Source organism: Mangifera indica, chromosome 8 (genome assembly GCF_011075055.1).
Source record: "Mangifera indica cultivar Alphonso chromosome 8, CATAS_Mindica_2.1, whole genome shotgun sequence".
NCBI classification, from domain to species: Eukaryota; Viridiplantae; Streptophyta; class Magnoliopsida; order Sapindales; family Anacardiaceae; genus Mangifera; species Mangifera indica.
Window position 1 is genome coordinate 7,905,428 of NC_058144.1, and position 18,444 is coordinate 7,923,871.

An 18,444-nucleotide genomic window follows, 5' to 3' on the forward strand; every position below is an offset into this window, starting at 1 on the left:
ACTCTTGAACTAATACAATAAACCCAATTTCTGGTAGTAGACTCAAATGCGAATTTTATATATTGAATTGGTTAATTTAGAATCAAATCAAATTCGAAGTTATCAAGGAAAGTGTGCAAATAAAAAAGTTCAACTAAAATTCCCTAATTTCATGAGAAAATGAAAGCAAAAAATCAATCGATTCCATAGAACCAATAATTCTACAAAAAGAGAGTTGCAGAATCTTACTCGAGAAGGTTTTACTATTATTATTATTATTTTTGTAATAAAGAAAACTTAATTGAATTCAAATAGGTAAAACCTTAAATTAAGTTATCAATCTCCTTATTATTGTATCAATTAAGTCAAAGTTTTTACTTTTTATTTAGGTAAATATAAATTCTTCCTATTATACCTGAAATCACACTCTATTGCCATTTCAGCTTTAACTTTTGGGAGCTTGAACTGGATATGGTTGAAATAGAATTTGTTTTTGTCCTTGACAATATCTTGTCTTGGTGAAAACCAGGCTGCATGAGCATAAGATTAGTAGTGTTAGTTGGGAAAGCACAGGTTGTCAGAATCATACATTATCATCAAAAAAGGTAGTTTCTATATTAAACATTATTGATTGCGCATGCATGAAGAGCCAACCGCAATGGCTGGCGTCCCACTTGTTAAAACGACAGCACCTTATTCACTGTAAACACAACCACCTTCATGAGGGGCAGATATGAAGACAGCAAAGCTGTTTAATTTCATTAACATTCCAGGCTAATTGACTAACAATTATATTTATTTTTCATTGGAGAAGTGAATAAGATAGTTGAGAAATTTGGGTGCAAAAAGTTTGGACGGATGATCAATAATAATAGTGTTGGTAGGACCAGTACTAGCATCTTTACTGGTGAAAACGACCAGGCAAGTGGAGAAGAGAGAGTTGTCAAATATATATGATTCAACACTGTGCCGTCCTCAGCCATGGAAGTTGCTTTGAGTTCTTCTTTATCTTCTTTATTTTGCTTTCATTTTTACTTTACAACATTCCCTTCCGCTTTTCGAAGGAAAAGAGGAAAAGACTCATAGATAGATGCTCCTCAAGTCGTAACTTTTTTTAACCTAAGTTTATCAAAATAAAAGTATATAAACCCACGAGATTAATGCTGATCTTACAGATTTTGAAGGAATAATAGATTAAATCTTCTCAGGCCAATTGATTCTGGGGTGATTTTCAGTGACCACAAGATACAGAAAAATGGGCCTATTCCATTGCCGCAAAACACTTTGTTTTTAGTGTAAAACATGAAATCCAGTGAGGATGAGGTCACTGCTTAGACAATCATCTTTGGCTCATCATCCAAATTTAATTTTTGCCTGTAACATTATTCTCTTACCTTCTTAGCTCCCTGTGTCTGTCAAACTATTGCAAGAGACACCAACTTTAGTTGAGATTTTATTAAACTAGTGTGATCTATATCTGGTGTTAAGTATCTAATTCAATATTCAGATAATATATTATTATTATCATTTTATTAGATATTATTCTATCGTTAATTCAAATATAAGTCAATTACATAATGATATATCACCTAAATAAATAGATTAATCAATTTTCATCATATATCCGAAATATTTGAACTGCATCAAAGAAATGTAAATGAATAAATCAATCAAAATTTAAGTATATACATGTAAGTGTCAAAGGTGTTTATAGGAAAGAATAAATTAAAGAAATATTAAATAAAAATAGGTATATAAATAAAGTAATGTTATGTGCACAAATGACGTATACAACCAATGACCTATCACCATGTAATTTAATAGTTTAAAATTAAAGATAAAATAATATCCAATCACATAGCGACATATTGTTGGTTGTATATATAATTTTATTGACATAAATATATAAAACAATGCTATGTGTATACATTTTTTGTGCATAATTTGTATACACAGATGATATAATATTATATAGTAGAGTGTTACTTTATTTTTAATTCAAAATTATTTAATTATATAATAATATATTATTTATATATTTAAATTATATACAAAATATATAATATAGATGTAAAAAAGAAGAGTGGATTTTAGTTTGATGTTTTAATTGGATTGATTAGAGCCCTACTCTATTCTAAAATCTCCTTGTAAGCAGGCCAGATAAGTTAGGCGACAACTGAGGTGAGGTCCCTCTTAGACACCAGACCCTGCATTTAGGGCAACTATTTAATTTCTTTTTCATACATTTAATGACGTCTCTCATTGCTTAGTTGGCGGCCCAGACCAGATTGTCTTGGCCAAAAAGAAAATGGAGCCAAACCCCAGACCCAGATTTGGCCTTCATATGGTTTGGCTCCCCATTCTAGGCGCCTAAAATTTTACAGTTCAGATTTCTCTACTATTCTAAAATTCCAAAAACCAACAACTCCCTCCTTTGTATAATCACAACTCAGACGTAAATTGAATTCCCTCCTTGAAACTCAAAATTTTTAGATTTGTTCAAAAATTAGGAAACTTTCTACAAAATTTGTATCATCCCTCCAAAATGAACCAGTTACCCAGCACTACAAATGCCTCCTCCATCTCCACGCTCTTTCCATTCCCTCAACATCCTTCACCAAAATGCCCAACAACAAAGAAAATATCCCCCCTTCCTCTGCAAACAAAAAAACCCCACTTCCACTTCCTGCCCCATCTTTTAAGAAAACCTTTAAACGAAGATTAAGAATGCCTCTTGCTGACATCTCCAACCTGTTCCACATTTCAGCTCAAGAAACTGATTTCCCACAATTGCCTTCATCGTTTGTTTCTGTTTGTAATACTTCAAATTCCCGGAAGAGAAGGGTAACTGAGGTTCTTGATTTAGGAGAACGAACAACTCGAGCCAAGCCATTGAGGATGGGATTCAGATAAATTTTCTGGTAAAACAGTGTCTATATGGGTCAATAAAGTTTTCTTTCTCATGTTGTTCACTATATGCTATAATCTATACAAAATTTTATCTGATTTTCATTTTTTATTATACAAATCCATGTAATCAGTAAGATGTATTGAAGTTTAGTACATTGTCCTGTTAAACTACAAAATGGTAATAAATATCAATATTGAAGGATTCATCTTATTATTTAAAAAAAAAAAAAAAGACCGATGAATGATAATAGTTGGTAAATGAATTACTTAATTTCAAAGTAGGTAATTTATAATAAACAGTCTTTATTAGTTAATTGGATTGGTTAAATCATGAATTAGTTTATACTTTGATTTAATTTTATATTTCAATTTAGTCTATATATTAATATCGATTTATTTAAAATTGGATCAAATTTGATAAAACTATTAAAACAAAAAAATTATTTAAAATCAATAAAACCGGATTCATATAATATTATACAATTTTTGTTTTATTAAAATTTAAAAAAATTATAATTTATAAAATCTTAATTGAATTAATAATAAATTTTGTAATTAATTTATATATATATAAAAACTAGAGTGATAATTATTTAATTAATATATTTAAAATTATGTTTTATATATTTTAAAAATATGATAAATATTTAAAATTTTCAAAAAATATATAATAATTTAATAATAAATTGAACTACTTCAGTTAGAAATTAGTCAAATAATTGATTTAATCGTTAATTTAATTTTAAAAATATTATTAATTAGTGAAATGGCTACATTTTAAGGATTAAAATTATAAGTGATAGTGTAGAAGAATAGAGGTTGGGTGACAGAATTAGCCTAATCAATAATTTTAAGGGAGCGGCCTGGTCTTCCGGCCCCGCGGATTTTTATAAGCTTTAATTTTCATTTTCATGTCGCCAAAAGGTTGAAATACGTAACCCACCACTTAAAAAGATTATAATTGAGGGGATGGATGGTTGGGTTGTGTAATTAAATATATAATTAAAGCCTAATACAATCAAAAGCTAACTCAACAAGTATTTGACACGATGCAAAATGATTTAGTGGGGGCATTGTGCATTTGCTCTACAGAATCCGAATGAATCGAGTTTGTCCCTTTGGTACCCCAGGGGATTCTTTATGGACAAAGTTGCAATCTAGAGCAACCTTTACAGCATCGGAAGAGGTGCTGAAAACAAAACTTAGAAACTGATTAGATCCACACCCACCCACATTGGATTTAACCAAAGTCCTTTTGAAGAGTTCCATTCTTCCTCTTAAAATATTGTTCTCTTTATATGTTATGAACTTGACATGGGCAGCACCACAAAACAAGACAAACTAAATACATCATTTGTCTACCACGTTGTTTAAATATAAATTTAAAAAAAACCATGATTTAGAAGAATAGTTGTATAAGGAGCTAGCTCTCCAAGTTTGATTCCTAATATAGTTATAGCTCAATCAATACACTAATAATCCAAAATATAGTTGTAGCTCAATTCCAAAAAGATGGTTTGATTTGAATGAGTTTCTTAGATAGAGCTCAAGAGGAATATGGCTATGTACTCAAGACATAGATGGGTTATAAAGAAATTGTCTCTAGCTATAATGACTCCAAGAGAAATAGTCTTGGAGGACCTGATCTGAAACACCACAAAGAATAATCTATATTAATGAATTTGTAGCAAGACTGTTACAGAGGTGGATCTGATTTAACACGATATTATTTTGATTAATATGTATCAAAATGATAATATTTTAGTATTGAATTGAGTTTAAAACTTGATTCAGATTCAAATTTTAATTTTGTTCCTTTCAAATGAGTCGAACTTAAACACTTTTAAAACAAGTTTAGTAAGCTCAAGCTTAAATTTAGCTTCCTTAAAGAAAACCAAACTCGGTTTAACTCAAATCCAACGTTACTTAGAATTCAATATTTGTTTCTCTCTTTTTTGTTTATGGTTAACCTATGGTTAACCGCAAAAACATAAATATCACTATAACGAATCTGAAACAGGATAACTGCCTTGCGTAGAGATTAATTTATGGAGCTATTCATGGCGCCGCCACAAGCATTATCAAATATATGTATATATAATTGCTTAAAGTAAATGAATAATGTTGATTTGAAGCAAAATCTAGTCAGTACAGTGCTGCCCATTAAGCTGATGAAATGAATATAACAGCTTTCGGTAGCAGATATATGAGTGTGGCTTTTGCAGTGGAAACAAAAGAACAGAACCGAATTGAATAAGAATATTACAAGACCTAAAAGAAATTGATTCTGCTTTAAAATAAAAAACTAAATTTGTCCATTTGCAACCACTTGGATTGGATCAGGAAATTGTCAACTATCAAAGAAATTAGTCAACCTTGAGTAGATTTGCATAAGATCTACTTCCATTTTGTCTTTATGAAATTATATTTATTTTGCAAAAACATGCAGCAGCTCTCGACTTCAAAGTTTCTAATCCAAGCTTAAGTTTACAGTTGCAGAAAATGAGAATTTCCAATATTATTCCTCCGAATCCATAGTTTTATTTTTCACGGTTAAAGGTATCTATTAACTAGTGATCTGAGTAATGATATCTTATAATAATGATATTGTGTTTTAATATGATTTGATATTATTTTATTTTTACTTTAAACAGATAACGTGTTTTCGGATATACTTCTTTTTTCCATAACCATGTGGATGAAGAATCTTTCAATATGGAACCCATGTGTTCCCTAACCATTTATGTCCAATGTTCAAACAAATTAATTGTTAAACCTGAGAAGAACATCGGAACTAGGGAATTCATAAGGAAATCTTTAAATTAAATCTGATCTTAAGTGAATTGAACAAGTTGATGTTTGATTACCGGTAAAGCTCAATTTAAAATTCACTCATCCAACAAAGAAACGAGATAATAAAGGAAGACGATGATAAGGCAACCTCAGAAGCTTTGTCATTATCTGATATATTTTATAAACGCAGTCAGGATACAAAAAATAAGATTGACTCAAAAGACAATCGATCCTACGGTGTCGAGTATTAATTTAGCAATGAAGAATTGGAAACTTTTTCGTCGGTCTACCTGTTCTTTCCACTAACAATATATTTGCTTTGTAAACTCTTTCTCTAAGATTTCATTGTTATAAATAGCTGGGAACTTGTTCATATGCAAAATACTTTCAGCCTCTGAGTCTTCTTCTTTACATATACCATGGCTGGTTCACGTGTTGTGCCAATGTCAATGCTCTTCATTATCGTATTTTCTTCGTTCTTCATAAGTTTGCAGGCACGTATTCTTCACGGGAGCAACCAGGCTACACAAAATAATGTTGACAGCCACGTACTTCTGCATGAGCTTGGTTTTGATATATCTAAACTTAAGCGTTATCAGAAGCTGAAAATACTCGATGCGGGAGCTGATAGAGTCTCACCAGGAGGACCAGACCCTCACCATCATCCCTAAATTTTGTGATCAATTATGTGTTTTATTGCAGGGCCATGGCTGCTGCATGTAATATTTAATTTTGTCACATGTAGCTTTCTGTTCCCCGTTTCATGGGGTAATAAAGGCCAAAGCACTATTTCCCACCCAAGGATTGATTATTTTCCAAGTAACCCCTTTAACTTTGAAAATTTCAAATATCCACCTATAAGCAGTTAAATTTAACGGAACCCTAACTCCTTAAAATTTTATCCCCATCCCCCCCTTCAAACTTTAAAAATCAAAAGTTTTGCCCCAATCTAAGTTTTAAAAAATGACAGTTTCCCTCTAGAGTTTGGTTTTCAAATCTCCAACGCCAAATCAGATGTTGTTGCTGGCCGTTTATCCCTCCGACGGTCTCTCTCCACCCATTTGAAAGTCCGATCGGCATCGAATGAGGCTTGAAAGACGATGGGAGATGAAGAGTTTCGTCTTCCCCGACGAAGCTCTTCATCTTTCTCGATAAAGCTCTTCATCTTTCAGAAGAAGATTGACGTCGAACGGACATCCAAATGAGTGGAGAGAGACCGTCGGAGGGAGAGGAAGCTTCGAAAGGGATAGACGGCGTGTAATGTTGCCTGATTTAACACCAGAGATCTAGAAACCAAACCCTAGGGGGACACTGTCATTTTTTAAAACTTTGGTTGGGTGAAAACTTTTAGTTTTTAAAGTTTAGGGGAGGAAATGAAGATTTATTTTAGTTTATTTTTAATATTATAGAAAAATAATGATTTTACCCCTACAACCGTTAAATTTAACTGCTCATAGGTGGGTATTTGAGATTTTCAAAGTTAAAGGAGAATACTTGGGAAAAGAACAATCCTTGGGTCGGAAATAGTCCTTTGACCGGTAATAAATTCAAATGTCATCTGTCTTCTCTAATTCCCCCATTATCATATAGTTTTTAAATTCTTATTCTACATTATAATCTTTCCATAAAATTATACGTACACATTTTTTATACACAATTTATATACACATATAATATGTCATCATGTGATTGAATAATTTTAAATTAAAAATAAAGTGATACTCAATCATATGATAACATATTATTTATGTATCTAAATTTTATATAAAAAATATATTCATATAATATTGCTTATAATTTTTTAACTGGTTTGGAAGTTTTAGTAAGGAAAGGAATTAACACGCTAATTATTTAGCCATAAGTAGAGACCGACATCGACAATAACATTTTCATCCTCTTTACTTGACAAGGCAAGGTCATCTTTTCTTTCAAGAGTGAATTACATTTTCCTAACCAAGATGTAATCCAAAGGCACTTTATGATATAAATCATATGTTTTCACTTAAAATTAAATTTTATTAACAGAAAATATAAAATAAAGAGCAAAATATACTAAAAAGGAAATGAGAAAACGAAAATAACGATTTTGCTTTTTACTATAAATATTTCGTTAATAATATTTGACTTTAGATGAAAATGTATAATTTATATTTTAAGGGGTAGAAAAATGTTTTTGGGTCAAATCTATGGTGGGAAACTGTGATTCAAGTGTTGTGCATTAAATCATTATAATTAAGTATCAATAGATGGTGTAATAATTTGATTTTATTTTCAAATTTGTAAAGCTAAGCTAAATATATTTGTAAAAGGAGTGTCACCAGATCCTGAAGCAAAACCAAACAACTAAGCTTTGGTGAAGTGTTGCCCATGTCGTGGGTAGGTGAAGCTGTTATGCAGTGTTAGTGGAGTTAGGTTGTTATAACTATAAAATTTGAGGACCATTAAAAATTTTAAGTCCTAAAAAAGAGCAAAAGTAATATTGTTTTGTTTGTTTTTATTTTTCTCAAAATTAAAGAAAGTGTAGGAAGATTAAAAAATGTTTATCATAATTCTTTGTATTCCATTATGTTATTAATCTTAAACTAAATGCCCAATTCTTTGTTTGCATTTTAATTTGATTTATTGTAAAATGAATATATTGTTTTATAAAGAAAAGAAATGCATAGAAATATATTGTTTTAATTTGATTTATTCATATATTTACATGATATTTCAAATTTTATATGTATGCTTAAAAAATTGCCCATATGTAAATATCTACTACTCTTATAACAAAACTGATTTATTTTTATAAAATGACAAACTTCTTTCTTTCCAAACCAAATGATTTTTGTTATTGTTATTTTCTTTTCAAAGGAATTATTTGTAACAAATAATAAAATTTTAGTGATTTGTGTTGTTATGTTGTCAAACTTCGTTTTAAAAAAAAATGTTCAACGACTAACAGAAAGAAACATCTAACCATGACATATGTGAACAATATATAATGATTAGGTATACGATTTATAAAATACCTTATATCCTTTTATTGAAAGGATGGTAGTGAAAATTTATGGGATGAAGTGAAAATACACAAAAGTATGGGTTTATAAGGGTAAATTACAAGAATTATTCACTTAAATGATGCTCAAGCCAGTTTTTTTTTTTTTTTTTGTTAGGATTCTTTTTTGGCATGAAACTGAGAGAGAAAAGCGAAGAAGAAGGTACAAGAGAGGGAAAAAAACAAAGAAAAAAAAGAAATAATAAATAGAATAAGGGAGTAACAGGAAGAGAGAAAAATATTTCAATTTTTATCCATATTTAGTATTTAGAGTTTCATTTTTCGTTGTTCAATTTTGTAGATTGGAATTTTAATAAGGGTTTGCATTGAATTTGGTCAAATAGGTGAAAAAAGAGAAAAACTTTTAAAAGATTCTAATGTTAGTTTAGGTCTACTTCAACGATAAGTGAAAAGAAAATATTATTTACAAATTCATTATATTTGCTTTATATGGTTTTTTTATATAAATATTTTACAAAATGGTAATGTGAATAAGAGAACATTTTCTATGAAACCAAATTAAAATTTCATGTGTATTATTTGATTGAGTGTTATGGGCAGCTCTATAGTTGAATATCGCCTCAATTTAGTGTTGCGTGTGTGGCTATAAAGTTGCATGTTGCTTAAATTTAGTGTTGTGTGTGGCAGAAAAATTGCATGTTGCATAATTTAGTAGGGTGTGTGGTTGTGCTGGTTACATGATGTTAATTGAGTATCTTTGTGTGATTATAGCACTGGATGATGGCTTTCTTCAGAATTCAAGTGTTGAGTTAGGTTGAGAGTAGTTAATGGCATTTTCTTATTTTGTTTTAATTGTGATGATTATAAAAAATTTAACCCTTTTATTTCATATATGAGAAATTAACATCGATATGGGTAATATCTTATAGAATGTCATATTTTATTCTATATATTTATTTTCAAATATTCGAAAAGTGATTTATAAATCACCTACTCACTAAGCTTTTCGGCTCACCTTTATAAAAAATTTCTCTCAAGGATGTCTCTAGAATTATGTTGACTAATGATTATGCTCACGGTTGTGTTACATGACATAACTACTCTTAGTACATTTATCTCATTTTACGTATAACGATGTAAACCCTTTTGAGAAGTTTTATGTAAATGTTGTAATGTCAAATGTCTAACATAATTTCCTTTATAATGTACAAAATGCAATCAACATGCTTAATTTATTCTATTTTGTTTTGTTGATTGAGGGGGTGAATATTTTTTTCTATTATTTTTCATAAAATTCAACGTAGATAAATTGTAAAGTCGAAGGCCTAGACATGTTGCGTTATAAATTAGTGTTGCTATGGAGATTTGAAAGAAATTACTTTCTTAAATAGTTTTACAAGATGTGTTTCGAAGGAGTGCTCAAATCTGATTGGATAAGGAAAGTTAAGACCAATCATGTCAACATGATATCAATACTTATGTGATATATTCTAAAGACATTTTCATTAAGCATGCATATAAGTTTTGTTGTAAAATATAGTTTAATTGCTTTTTGCAAACATCAACAGAAGACAACGTGACAAACCTCACATGAAATTTGTTAGAGATTTAGTAATTCCTAAAGTTACAAAAGGGGAAATGAACCTAGGGATAAAGTAATATGAAATTTAGTTGCCCATACACCAGAGCCCCAAGTATTGCCAGTAGACTCAATTGCACGTAATCATAATTTAGATGTTAAATCAATAGTTCAGGTGAATGTGGGAACCTCAAAGCGAAATGTAGAGCAAGCTATTGACAGGCTAGTTTAAGTAGTCAATAGAGTAGTTTAGGAAACAACGAAATTACAAGTGAAAAATTTTAATGGAACTAGAGATCTTATAGCTGCAAAGTCATGAAAAATTAATATTTAACGTATATTTAAAGTAATGGAGTACGTAGACATTCAAAACCTTGGGTATTTACATCTAACATAATAAATCAAACAAAACCATTCTGTTATTTCAAGTGCATTCAAAACTACTTATACATGACATAACCAACGAACACCACGTATCAGAAAAGTGTAATTACACAAATTATTTAAATTCATGTTGAATTTTCTAACTCCAACTATTGTTCCTGTAGAAATGTCATGAATCATGTGGAGGACAAAGCTTAAAGACACTAAAAGTAATTGTGAGAGGGTGATTTTGGAAATCAGAAAACATTTGGAGCATAAAGAAATGAGAAGGATCCTATTGATTGTGGGTTTTTAGGTTAAGAATGTTTGATAAAAAATGTAACCTCCAATAAAGAAAATAAGTGGAGAAAATAGTGATATAAATGAAAGATTTTGTTTTTAAAAATAGTTTGAATGATAAAAAAAAAAAAAAACTTAGTATTAAAAGAAAAAGGAAAAAAACATTTATTCAAGCGAGAAAATGACTATTTCCCACCTAAGTTTTAACATAATCTCAAAAGTATACTCATACCTGATGAAAAACTCAAACACTTACCCATCTCTAAATCATTGTTAAGTTTTCTGTTAAACATAAGGGTAAAACCGTTATTTTATTGTTTATATTCAAGTTATATAATTTTATCGTATTTTCTCCCTCTGATTTTAAAAATTAACTTTTACCCTCATATCTGAACTTTGAAAAGTGTCTTTCACCCCCTCAAATCCCTAATTTTTTTTTCATTTTCCCTCCAGCCACTGGCGACGCAGTGGCTGGAGGGAAAGTGACGAGCGTCATCCAGATCTGGATGACGTTCATCGAACTTCACTAGACGATGGAGCGTCATCCATTCTAGACCACCCTAGTCGTCCAATGAAGATGACATTTGTAGTCGAGAATGGATGACGAAACGTCATCCAGAAGACGACGCTTTGTTGTCCAAAGATCTGGACAACGAAGCATTGTTCAGAGGTTGACCTCTGGACTAAAACTTCACCACCGTCGATCGGTTGTCGCCAGAGAAAGTGTTTACATTTTAGGAGGAAAAAGTGAATTTTTTAAAACTTAATTTAGAAGACAAATGTTAGTTTTTCAAATTAAAGAGGAGAAAATGAGATAAAATTTTAATTATTTAATATTATTGATAAAATAACAAATTTATCCCTTAACCCTAACAGAAAATATGTGGGTGAATCCTAACAAATTAAACTTTAGATGAGTATTTGAATTATTGATAAAAAATAGGTATACTTTTGAGATTGGGTTAAAACTTAGGGGGAAAATAGTCCTCTTCCCTATTCATGCCTCTAAACATTTTTGAGCCAATCAGTCATTAGTTTCTATTCTCGTCACATTTGAACTCTTTGAACTATGACATTTTGGCTTCCAATTTACTCCCAAAAACTGCAACCAGACCAACAGACAACCGGCGCTTGTAAAACCCCGCCGGTCACTCCTCTACATAGACGCTCAGCGTCAACTTAGCAACTGAAAGTCACGCGCAAGTCTATGGACTGACGTTATTCTTTAAAATCGTACATTCAAAGGTCCCCGCCACTGCCAAACCCATCTCCCAAAATCATGTCCACGTCACGAGATACACTATGTGCCCCCCTAATTGGACCGTGTACCCAACGCGGAAAAGAAACACGTGAGTCTAACATCTTAAATCTGCGTTATGATGCTTCCGGGGCACGGCTCTTTTAGTGCATCCACACGCTTCTAGCAAATCAATTGTGATTCACGAACGTCTCTGCCACCGTACACCTGTAAGATAAGGATACTGTAAGAGAGAGAGAGAGTTTCTAGAGAGAGAAACTGGAGAGAAGATCTGATCGAATCGAAAGGTAAAAGGCTCGAAACCCTAACTGCTGTCGTCGTTGTTGTTGTTTTGTTCATGCGCAGCCATACTCTTTAGGTTTATGATATACTAGATCTTGTGGTTGTGAAGAGAAGCCCTAATTTGTGTTCCGTTTGTCTGCGGAATTTAGGGTTTTTTTTTATTTGTTGGTTTTGAATTGATTGAGGGATTCGTGTATAGTTAATTAGGGTTTTGGTAATTAAATAGATGTATGTATGGCTTCGGGGCCATTAGTCGGAGGAACTGATGGGGCTAATAGAGAGAAGCAGAGATATTCGGAAAGCAAGGTTTATACAAGAAAATCTTTTAAAGGTCCCAAGAATCAGAATAGCAATACTGCTGCGAACAACAACAAAAATGTCCCGACAACAACCACCACCACCCCGGCAGTAACCACCACCACAACAACCGTCCCGACGACAACTGCTACAACAACAACAGCGCCGACAGCAGCTACCACTACCGCCCCTGCAACAACAACCACCACCACCGCGACCGTCACAACGAATATTACCCCCAATGATGACAACAACCAAAACAACGAGAGCGAGAATATGATCAACAACAACGGGCAGAGCAAAAACGATGAGAACAACAACAAGGAGAAGAACGACCATAGCAACAAAGAGGAGAACAACAACGGCAACAAGGAGGAGAACAGCGACAATGTCAAGAACTCAATTCAAGAGGCTCCTACCCAAACCCTAGCAGTAGACGATACAAATTTGTCCCAGCAACCGGTCATTACTCGTTTAGATGCCGTCTCAGATGATTCTTCTAGTCTTAATAGGCAACAGGTTGTGGCCTCTACCACGAGGGAGCTGCCTTTGGGAAATGGTGGGGTGAGATCATCTTTGGAGAATAAAGTTAAGATTAATTTGGCGTCTAGGTCGAAGCAGGAGATGCGTCAAATTAGGAGGAAGCTGGAAGGTGAGCTTGATATAGTGAGGAGTTTGGTGAAGAGGATTGAGGCAAAAGAGGTGCAAATTAGTGGCGGGTTTAGTAATTCTGTTGTACCAGTGAGTGATGGGGTTGATAACGGAGTGAAGAGGTTTCATTCAGAGGTGGCTTCTGTGGGAGTCCCAGTTCCTCATAGGGCTATCAGTATTAGTAGGCAGTCTAGGCCTTTGAATCAGTTGAGTATATCGACGTTGGACAATGGTCAAGCACTGAGTGAACATGTGGAGAAAGAGAAGAGGACGCCAAAAGCCAACCAATTTTATAGGAATTCAGAGTTTTTACTTGCAAAAGATAAGTTCCCACCAGCTGAGAGTAACAAGAAGTCAAAATTGAATGGTAAGAAGCAGGCAGGAGGAGAATTGGGACATGGATTTGGACCAGGAAGTAAGGTTTTCAAGAGTTGTAGTAATTTGCTTGAAAAATTGATGAAGCACAAGCATGGTTGGGTGTTTAATGCTCCTGTCGACGCTAAGGCTCTTGGTTTGCACGATTACTTTGCTATTATCAAGCATCCAATGGATTTGGGAACTGTGAAATCAAGACTAAACAAGAATTGGTACAAGTCGCCAAAAGAATTTGCAGAGGATGTCAGACTTACTTTCCATAATGCTATGACATATAACCCGAAAGGGCAAGATGTTCATGTAATGGCGGAACAATTATTGAAGATATTTGAGGACAAGTGGGCAGTTATAGAATCAGAATATAATCGTGAGATGAGGATTGGTGCAGACTATGAAATGTTTTTTCATACACCCACATCACGGAAGGCTCCTCCACTGCCACCTCCTCTTGATATGCGGAGGATTTTGGATAGATCCGAATCAATGACATACCCCGATCCAAAGACAAGATCCATTATTCTTACTCCCTCTGGTCGGACCCCTGCTCCTAAGAAGCCCAAGGCAAAGGACCCACATAAAAGGGACATGACATATGAAGAGAAGCAGAAGCTTAGTACAAACCTGCAGAGTTTACCGTCAGAGAAGCTGGACAATATAGTACAGATTATAAAGAAGAGGAATTCTTCACTGTTCCAACATGATGATGAAATTGAAGTGGACATTGATAGTGTTGATGCTGAGACTCTGTGGGAGCTTGATAGGTTTGTTACCAACTACAAGAAAAGTTTGAGCAAGAATAAGAGAAAGGCTGAGCTTGCAATGCAAGCGAGGGCAGAAGCTCAACAGACTATACTGCAGCCGGTAAAGCCTTTAATTGTATCCTTTCTTTCTGTTCCTTTTTAATGAGGGTTCAAGTTGCTAAATTTTTTTTATTGTCCTTTATCTTCAGGGCCCAGTTCCAGTTGTGGCAGAGGTGCCTAAAGAATTCAGACCAGGTAAGGTTATTCTGATTACAAGTATGGATGGAATTTTGGTTAGTCATTCCTGATTGATTGGTATAGATTTGATGGTCGACTTTTTCTGCTTTTGGTAGATGAAAGGAATGCTACTTCTTCATCACCAGTTCAGGTGGAAAAACAAGGTGATAATGGGAGTAGGTCAAGTAGTTCAAGCAGCTCTAGCAGTGATTCTGGATCTTCTTCAAGTGGTACTATGATGTATTCTTAACTTTGTTGAAAATCCATCGTAGTAGTAGTTTGAGGCTTTATTGAAGTGTTTTGCCCTGTTTGTCTCCCTGATTATATTTTATTTTTTTGTAGCAGATTCTGATAGTGAAACGTCCTCATCTGGATCTGATGGTGGGAATTCACCCAAGACATGACATGTCTTGGTCCTGGTAAGATCATACAACTTGTATGTATTTGATGGGCTTTCTTTTCTTGACTTCTGCTGATTTTATGTTTGTGTTTGAGTTTATAACTGTATTCCTGTTATGGGACTCTGAGTTTGAACAAAATATGGATTTTTAAAATTGATTTGCTGTTATGGTCTTCTGTGATAACTTCGACTATGACAACATAGAGTTATAAATTGTGTAGTTTTGCTTTTTGTGAGGTTGGTTGATGGTTATGATGGAGATTTTGTGGACTCAGAACATAGGACTATTGTGATGTAGATAAGCCTGTTATTATTTAGGTTGAGGTATATTTGTATTTTTCCCATTTATCACATGTTATTTAGTGGCGTCTAGTTGGGTTGTTCTTTGAGTGTGTGCCAAGCTGTTGGTTTCATTAATAGCTTATTTGCCATGCAAGCCAAATATTTGATAACTGTGCTTTTTAAGTGGGAAAAGGGGGAACTTCGGTCAGATCCATGTAGAATTTGCATTTCTGTGAATCTGCTGCAGAATCTATCCAGACGGTGCTATACCTTGGCACACAGACATTGAATACCTTGTTTTTTTTGAGAGGAGGTGGTGTGTTAGGATGGATTGCACTCAGGTGCCTTGTTAATTCTGAAGTTCTCAAACTGGCAATTGTGGAGGCTGTAGCGGGTATTTTTTTATCCAGCAACCAAGCACGACCTATGAAGAAGCAAATATACAGTTTTTCCTGTATTTTGGAATTTTGATTAGAACGGAGTTTTATTATTTTTGGATGGTTTATACCTTGATGAAGATAGACTTGATTTAACTTTTAAGGTTGCATAGGGAACATTTTAAAATGGTTTCTTTTTTCGTCATGGAAGTGTTAAACAGACATATGCAATCACATATTTCATCTTTTCATTGGTCTCATGATATTTGTGCCTTCATCCAATTGATTTTGGTGATTTCCATCAACTTCTAGCAGTGAAATTTGATAAATGTTTTGCTCTTATTTTGTCAACTACATTGTTGTTTGCAATAAATGCCTGTGGAAGGTTATAGAACAGTACAACACTTGGAATCTTAAACAATTAATGACGTGCCATCTTACTTTTCCTTCTATTGTTTTTGATCAATAAAACAATAGATTATTAATCTAAATCAAGTTTAATTGTCATTTTTTATGCTTTAAATTTTTGGCTAGCTTTGCATGGACCATTTGTTTGGATTTAGATATCATAAGTTTCTCATTTCATACTTTTTCAAGGGTCTGAAAAGGCCTGAAGTTGGTACCTGCCTTATTTGCTAATGTAGTAGTGTAGTCTTGAATGCAAGAAAATGAGTCCATGCAAAAAGTTAGAATTACTATCTTTTTTTTTTTTTTTTTGCTTTCTTAGTATAAAAACAATCTCTTGTTCTTATACCTTCTGGCATCTTGAATTTTCTTAGTTTCTGTTGGATTGTTTATCTGATTTTGCCGCCACATTTTGGCAAACAATTTTCCATAGTTGTCATATTCATTTGATTCTGCTTTTGTTCTGGTCCGTGTAATATGTGACCCAGCACAAGAAGGCTTGCAGAAAATTAGTTTGTGTAATTCTTGTTAACTTTTTATAAACTGCTAAACAGAATTGTGCATGGTGCTCACTAGCATGTTTTCTCTTTTGTGCAAGTCTTATATTTTTCTTACTTTATCCATTTTCCTTTTCTTCCTGGTATTCTGAGTTTTACACTGATAGCTGTTTGAAGCCTGGCTTGTTTCATTGAATTGATGCTCCGTTGAGATATAACATTTGTGTTGTTTCTCATGTATTGTTGAGAATTCATGTTTTCAAATTTGATATGTTAACTTTCATGCGGCTTGCAGGGAGTTGTCCTTGTTCTTTTACTTTCTGCATTGCCGATTGTACTTGTAATTCTGTCATTGATTATCTCAGCTTTCTTACTAGATTATTTTGACACTGATTTTATTTGATGTGATAGATTCTGGAGTTTAGGCTAGATGATTACTATTTACCGGGCTGAAGCTTATCAGGTGGTGATTAGAATTGGAATCTGCATATTGGTGTACAGTGGAAAAGCTTGCAAAGGCAGCAACCATTTGACCACTTCTTGTCGGGAGCTGTTTCTTCAAGTCTTGAGAGCTAGAGCTTTTAGTATGTAGGGTGGCTTATTTGTCTTGTCCCAAATTTGTATAATATGTGGTAGAATATAGTAATGTTTAGAAGTAGTTGGTTTGTTTACTTAGCTTCTGTACATTGCTAACTACGGATACTCATCTTAGTTTCTGCAGCAGATTCAGAATTCTTTGGTGTTATAGCAAATAGTCTGTAATTCAAGTGAATGGAGTAATGATAGCTTCATATGAAAATCATTTGTGTACATGGTTGTATGGATCTTTTGATTTAGGTTGTTCAACAGGTTCACTTGTGCTTGACCTGCCTGGCAAGAGAGATCGCTGGGAGGACTGGAGATTCAGCCCACGCTAGTTGTTTTGTCGGCTGCTGTATGGTACTTATTTGTATTATTTACAGGCAGGAATCAGCGCTTTGGTTATCTAAGGTTTTATGTATATATAGTGTAATTTAATTATAGGGCATCAAGTTTACTTGTAATTGGTGGCAAGCTGAGTGTCTACTTTCCTATTCATCCAGATATGTGTATATGGTTAGCAAATTGTAGGGTTTATGGGGACAAATCCGAAATCATTGTTGCGGCTTTAAACAGGTCAATTAAAGCTTCTATTTTTAGTGTTAAAGCTTGGTTCATTTTAAAGTTTCAGGCTAAGAGGTGGATGTTTGGGTTTAGTACAAAAACTTCAAAAGGTGTTTGGTTTGGGTAATGTTTTATTATCAAAATAAAAATATTATCTGGAAGATAGATTATTTAGAAGATTATTGGGTATAAATAATTACTATATTTGATAAAATTTGGTAGGTATAAATAATTATTATGTTTTGTTAAAGGTAATAAAATATTACTAGTAAATTATTTTACTTAAATATTTTTAGACATAATTATTTTTAAATATTTTTTATATTATTTATCATATTAATTAAAAATAAATTTATTTTTGTCTCAAAAAATTAATAAATAATAATATAATTATAATAAAATCAAAATTACATTGGTAAACTTTAAATACCTAAGATGAAAGTGGTAATCAGATTATCACTTATATTATCTGTCACGTCAACATTGGTAATAGAAGATTACTGTAATATTTTATTACTGATAAATCAAACAAAAAAATAAAAGATAGAGTACCAAAGTAATATTTAAATACAGAA

General features: G+C 32.9%; 1 protein-coding gene across 2 annotated transcripts; it reads left to right on the top strand.

Moving 5' to 3' along the window:
- Positions 1-11,988: 11,988 nt before the first annotated feature.
- On the top strand, positions 11,989-17,525 carry LOC123223836 (transcription factor GTE4-like). Of its 2 annotated transcripts, none has more exons than XM_044647234.1 (5): positions 11,989-14,649; positions 14,738-14,783; positions 14,882-14,995; positions 15,108-15,184; positions 17,138-17,525. In XM_044647234.1, the coding sequence occupies exons 1-4, from the start codon at positions 12,700-12,702 to the stop codon at positions 15,167-15,169; spliced, it is 2,172 nt and encodes a 723-aa protein (XP_044503169.1). In that variant the 5' UTR covers positions 11,989-12,699; the 3' UTR covers positions 15,170-15,184; positions 17,138-17,525. The 2 variants fall into 2 exon arrangements, with proteins under 2 accessions (XP_044503169.1, XP_044503170.1); XM_044647235.1 differs by having other exon boundaries at positions 11,991-14,649; positions 15,111-15,184.
- The last annotated feature ends 919 nt before the right edge of the window (positions 17,526-18,444 follow it).

Coding starts and splice junctions, on each gene's coding strand:
- LOC123223836 (XM_044647234.1), top strand. CDS start 12,700: ATGGCTTCGGGGCCATTAGTCGGAGGAACTGATGGGGCTAATAGAGAG. Junction 14,650..14,737: donor AACAGACTATACTGCAGCCG/GTAAAGCCTTTA, acceptor CTTTATCTTCAG/GGCCCAGTTCCAGTTGTGGC. Junction 14,784..14,881: donor GCCTAAAGAATTCAGACCAG/GTAAGGTTATTC, acceptor TGCTTTTGGTAG/ATGAAAGGAATGCTACTTCT.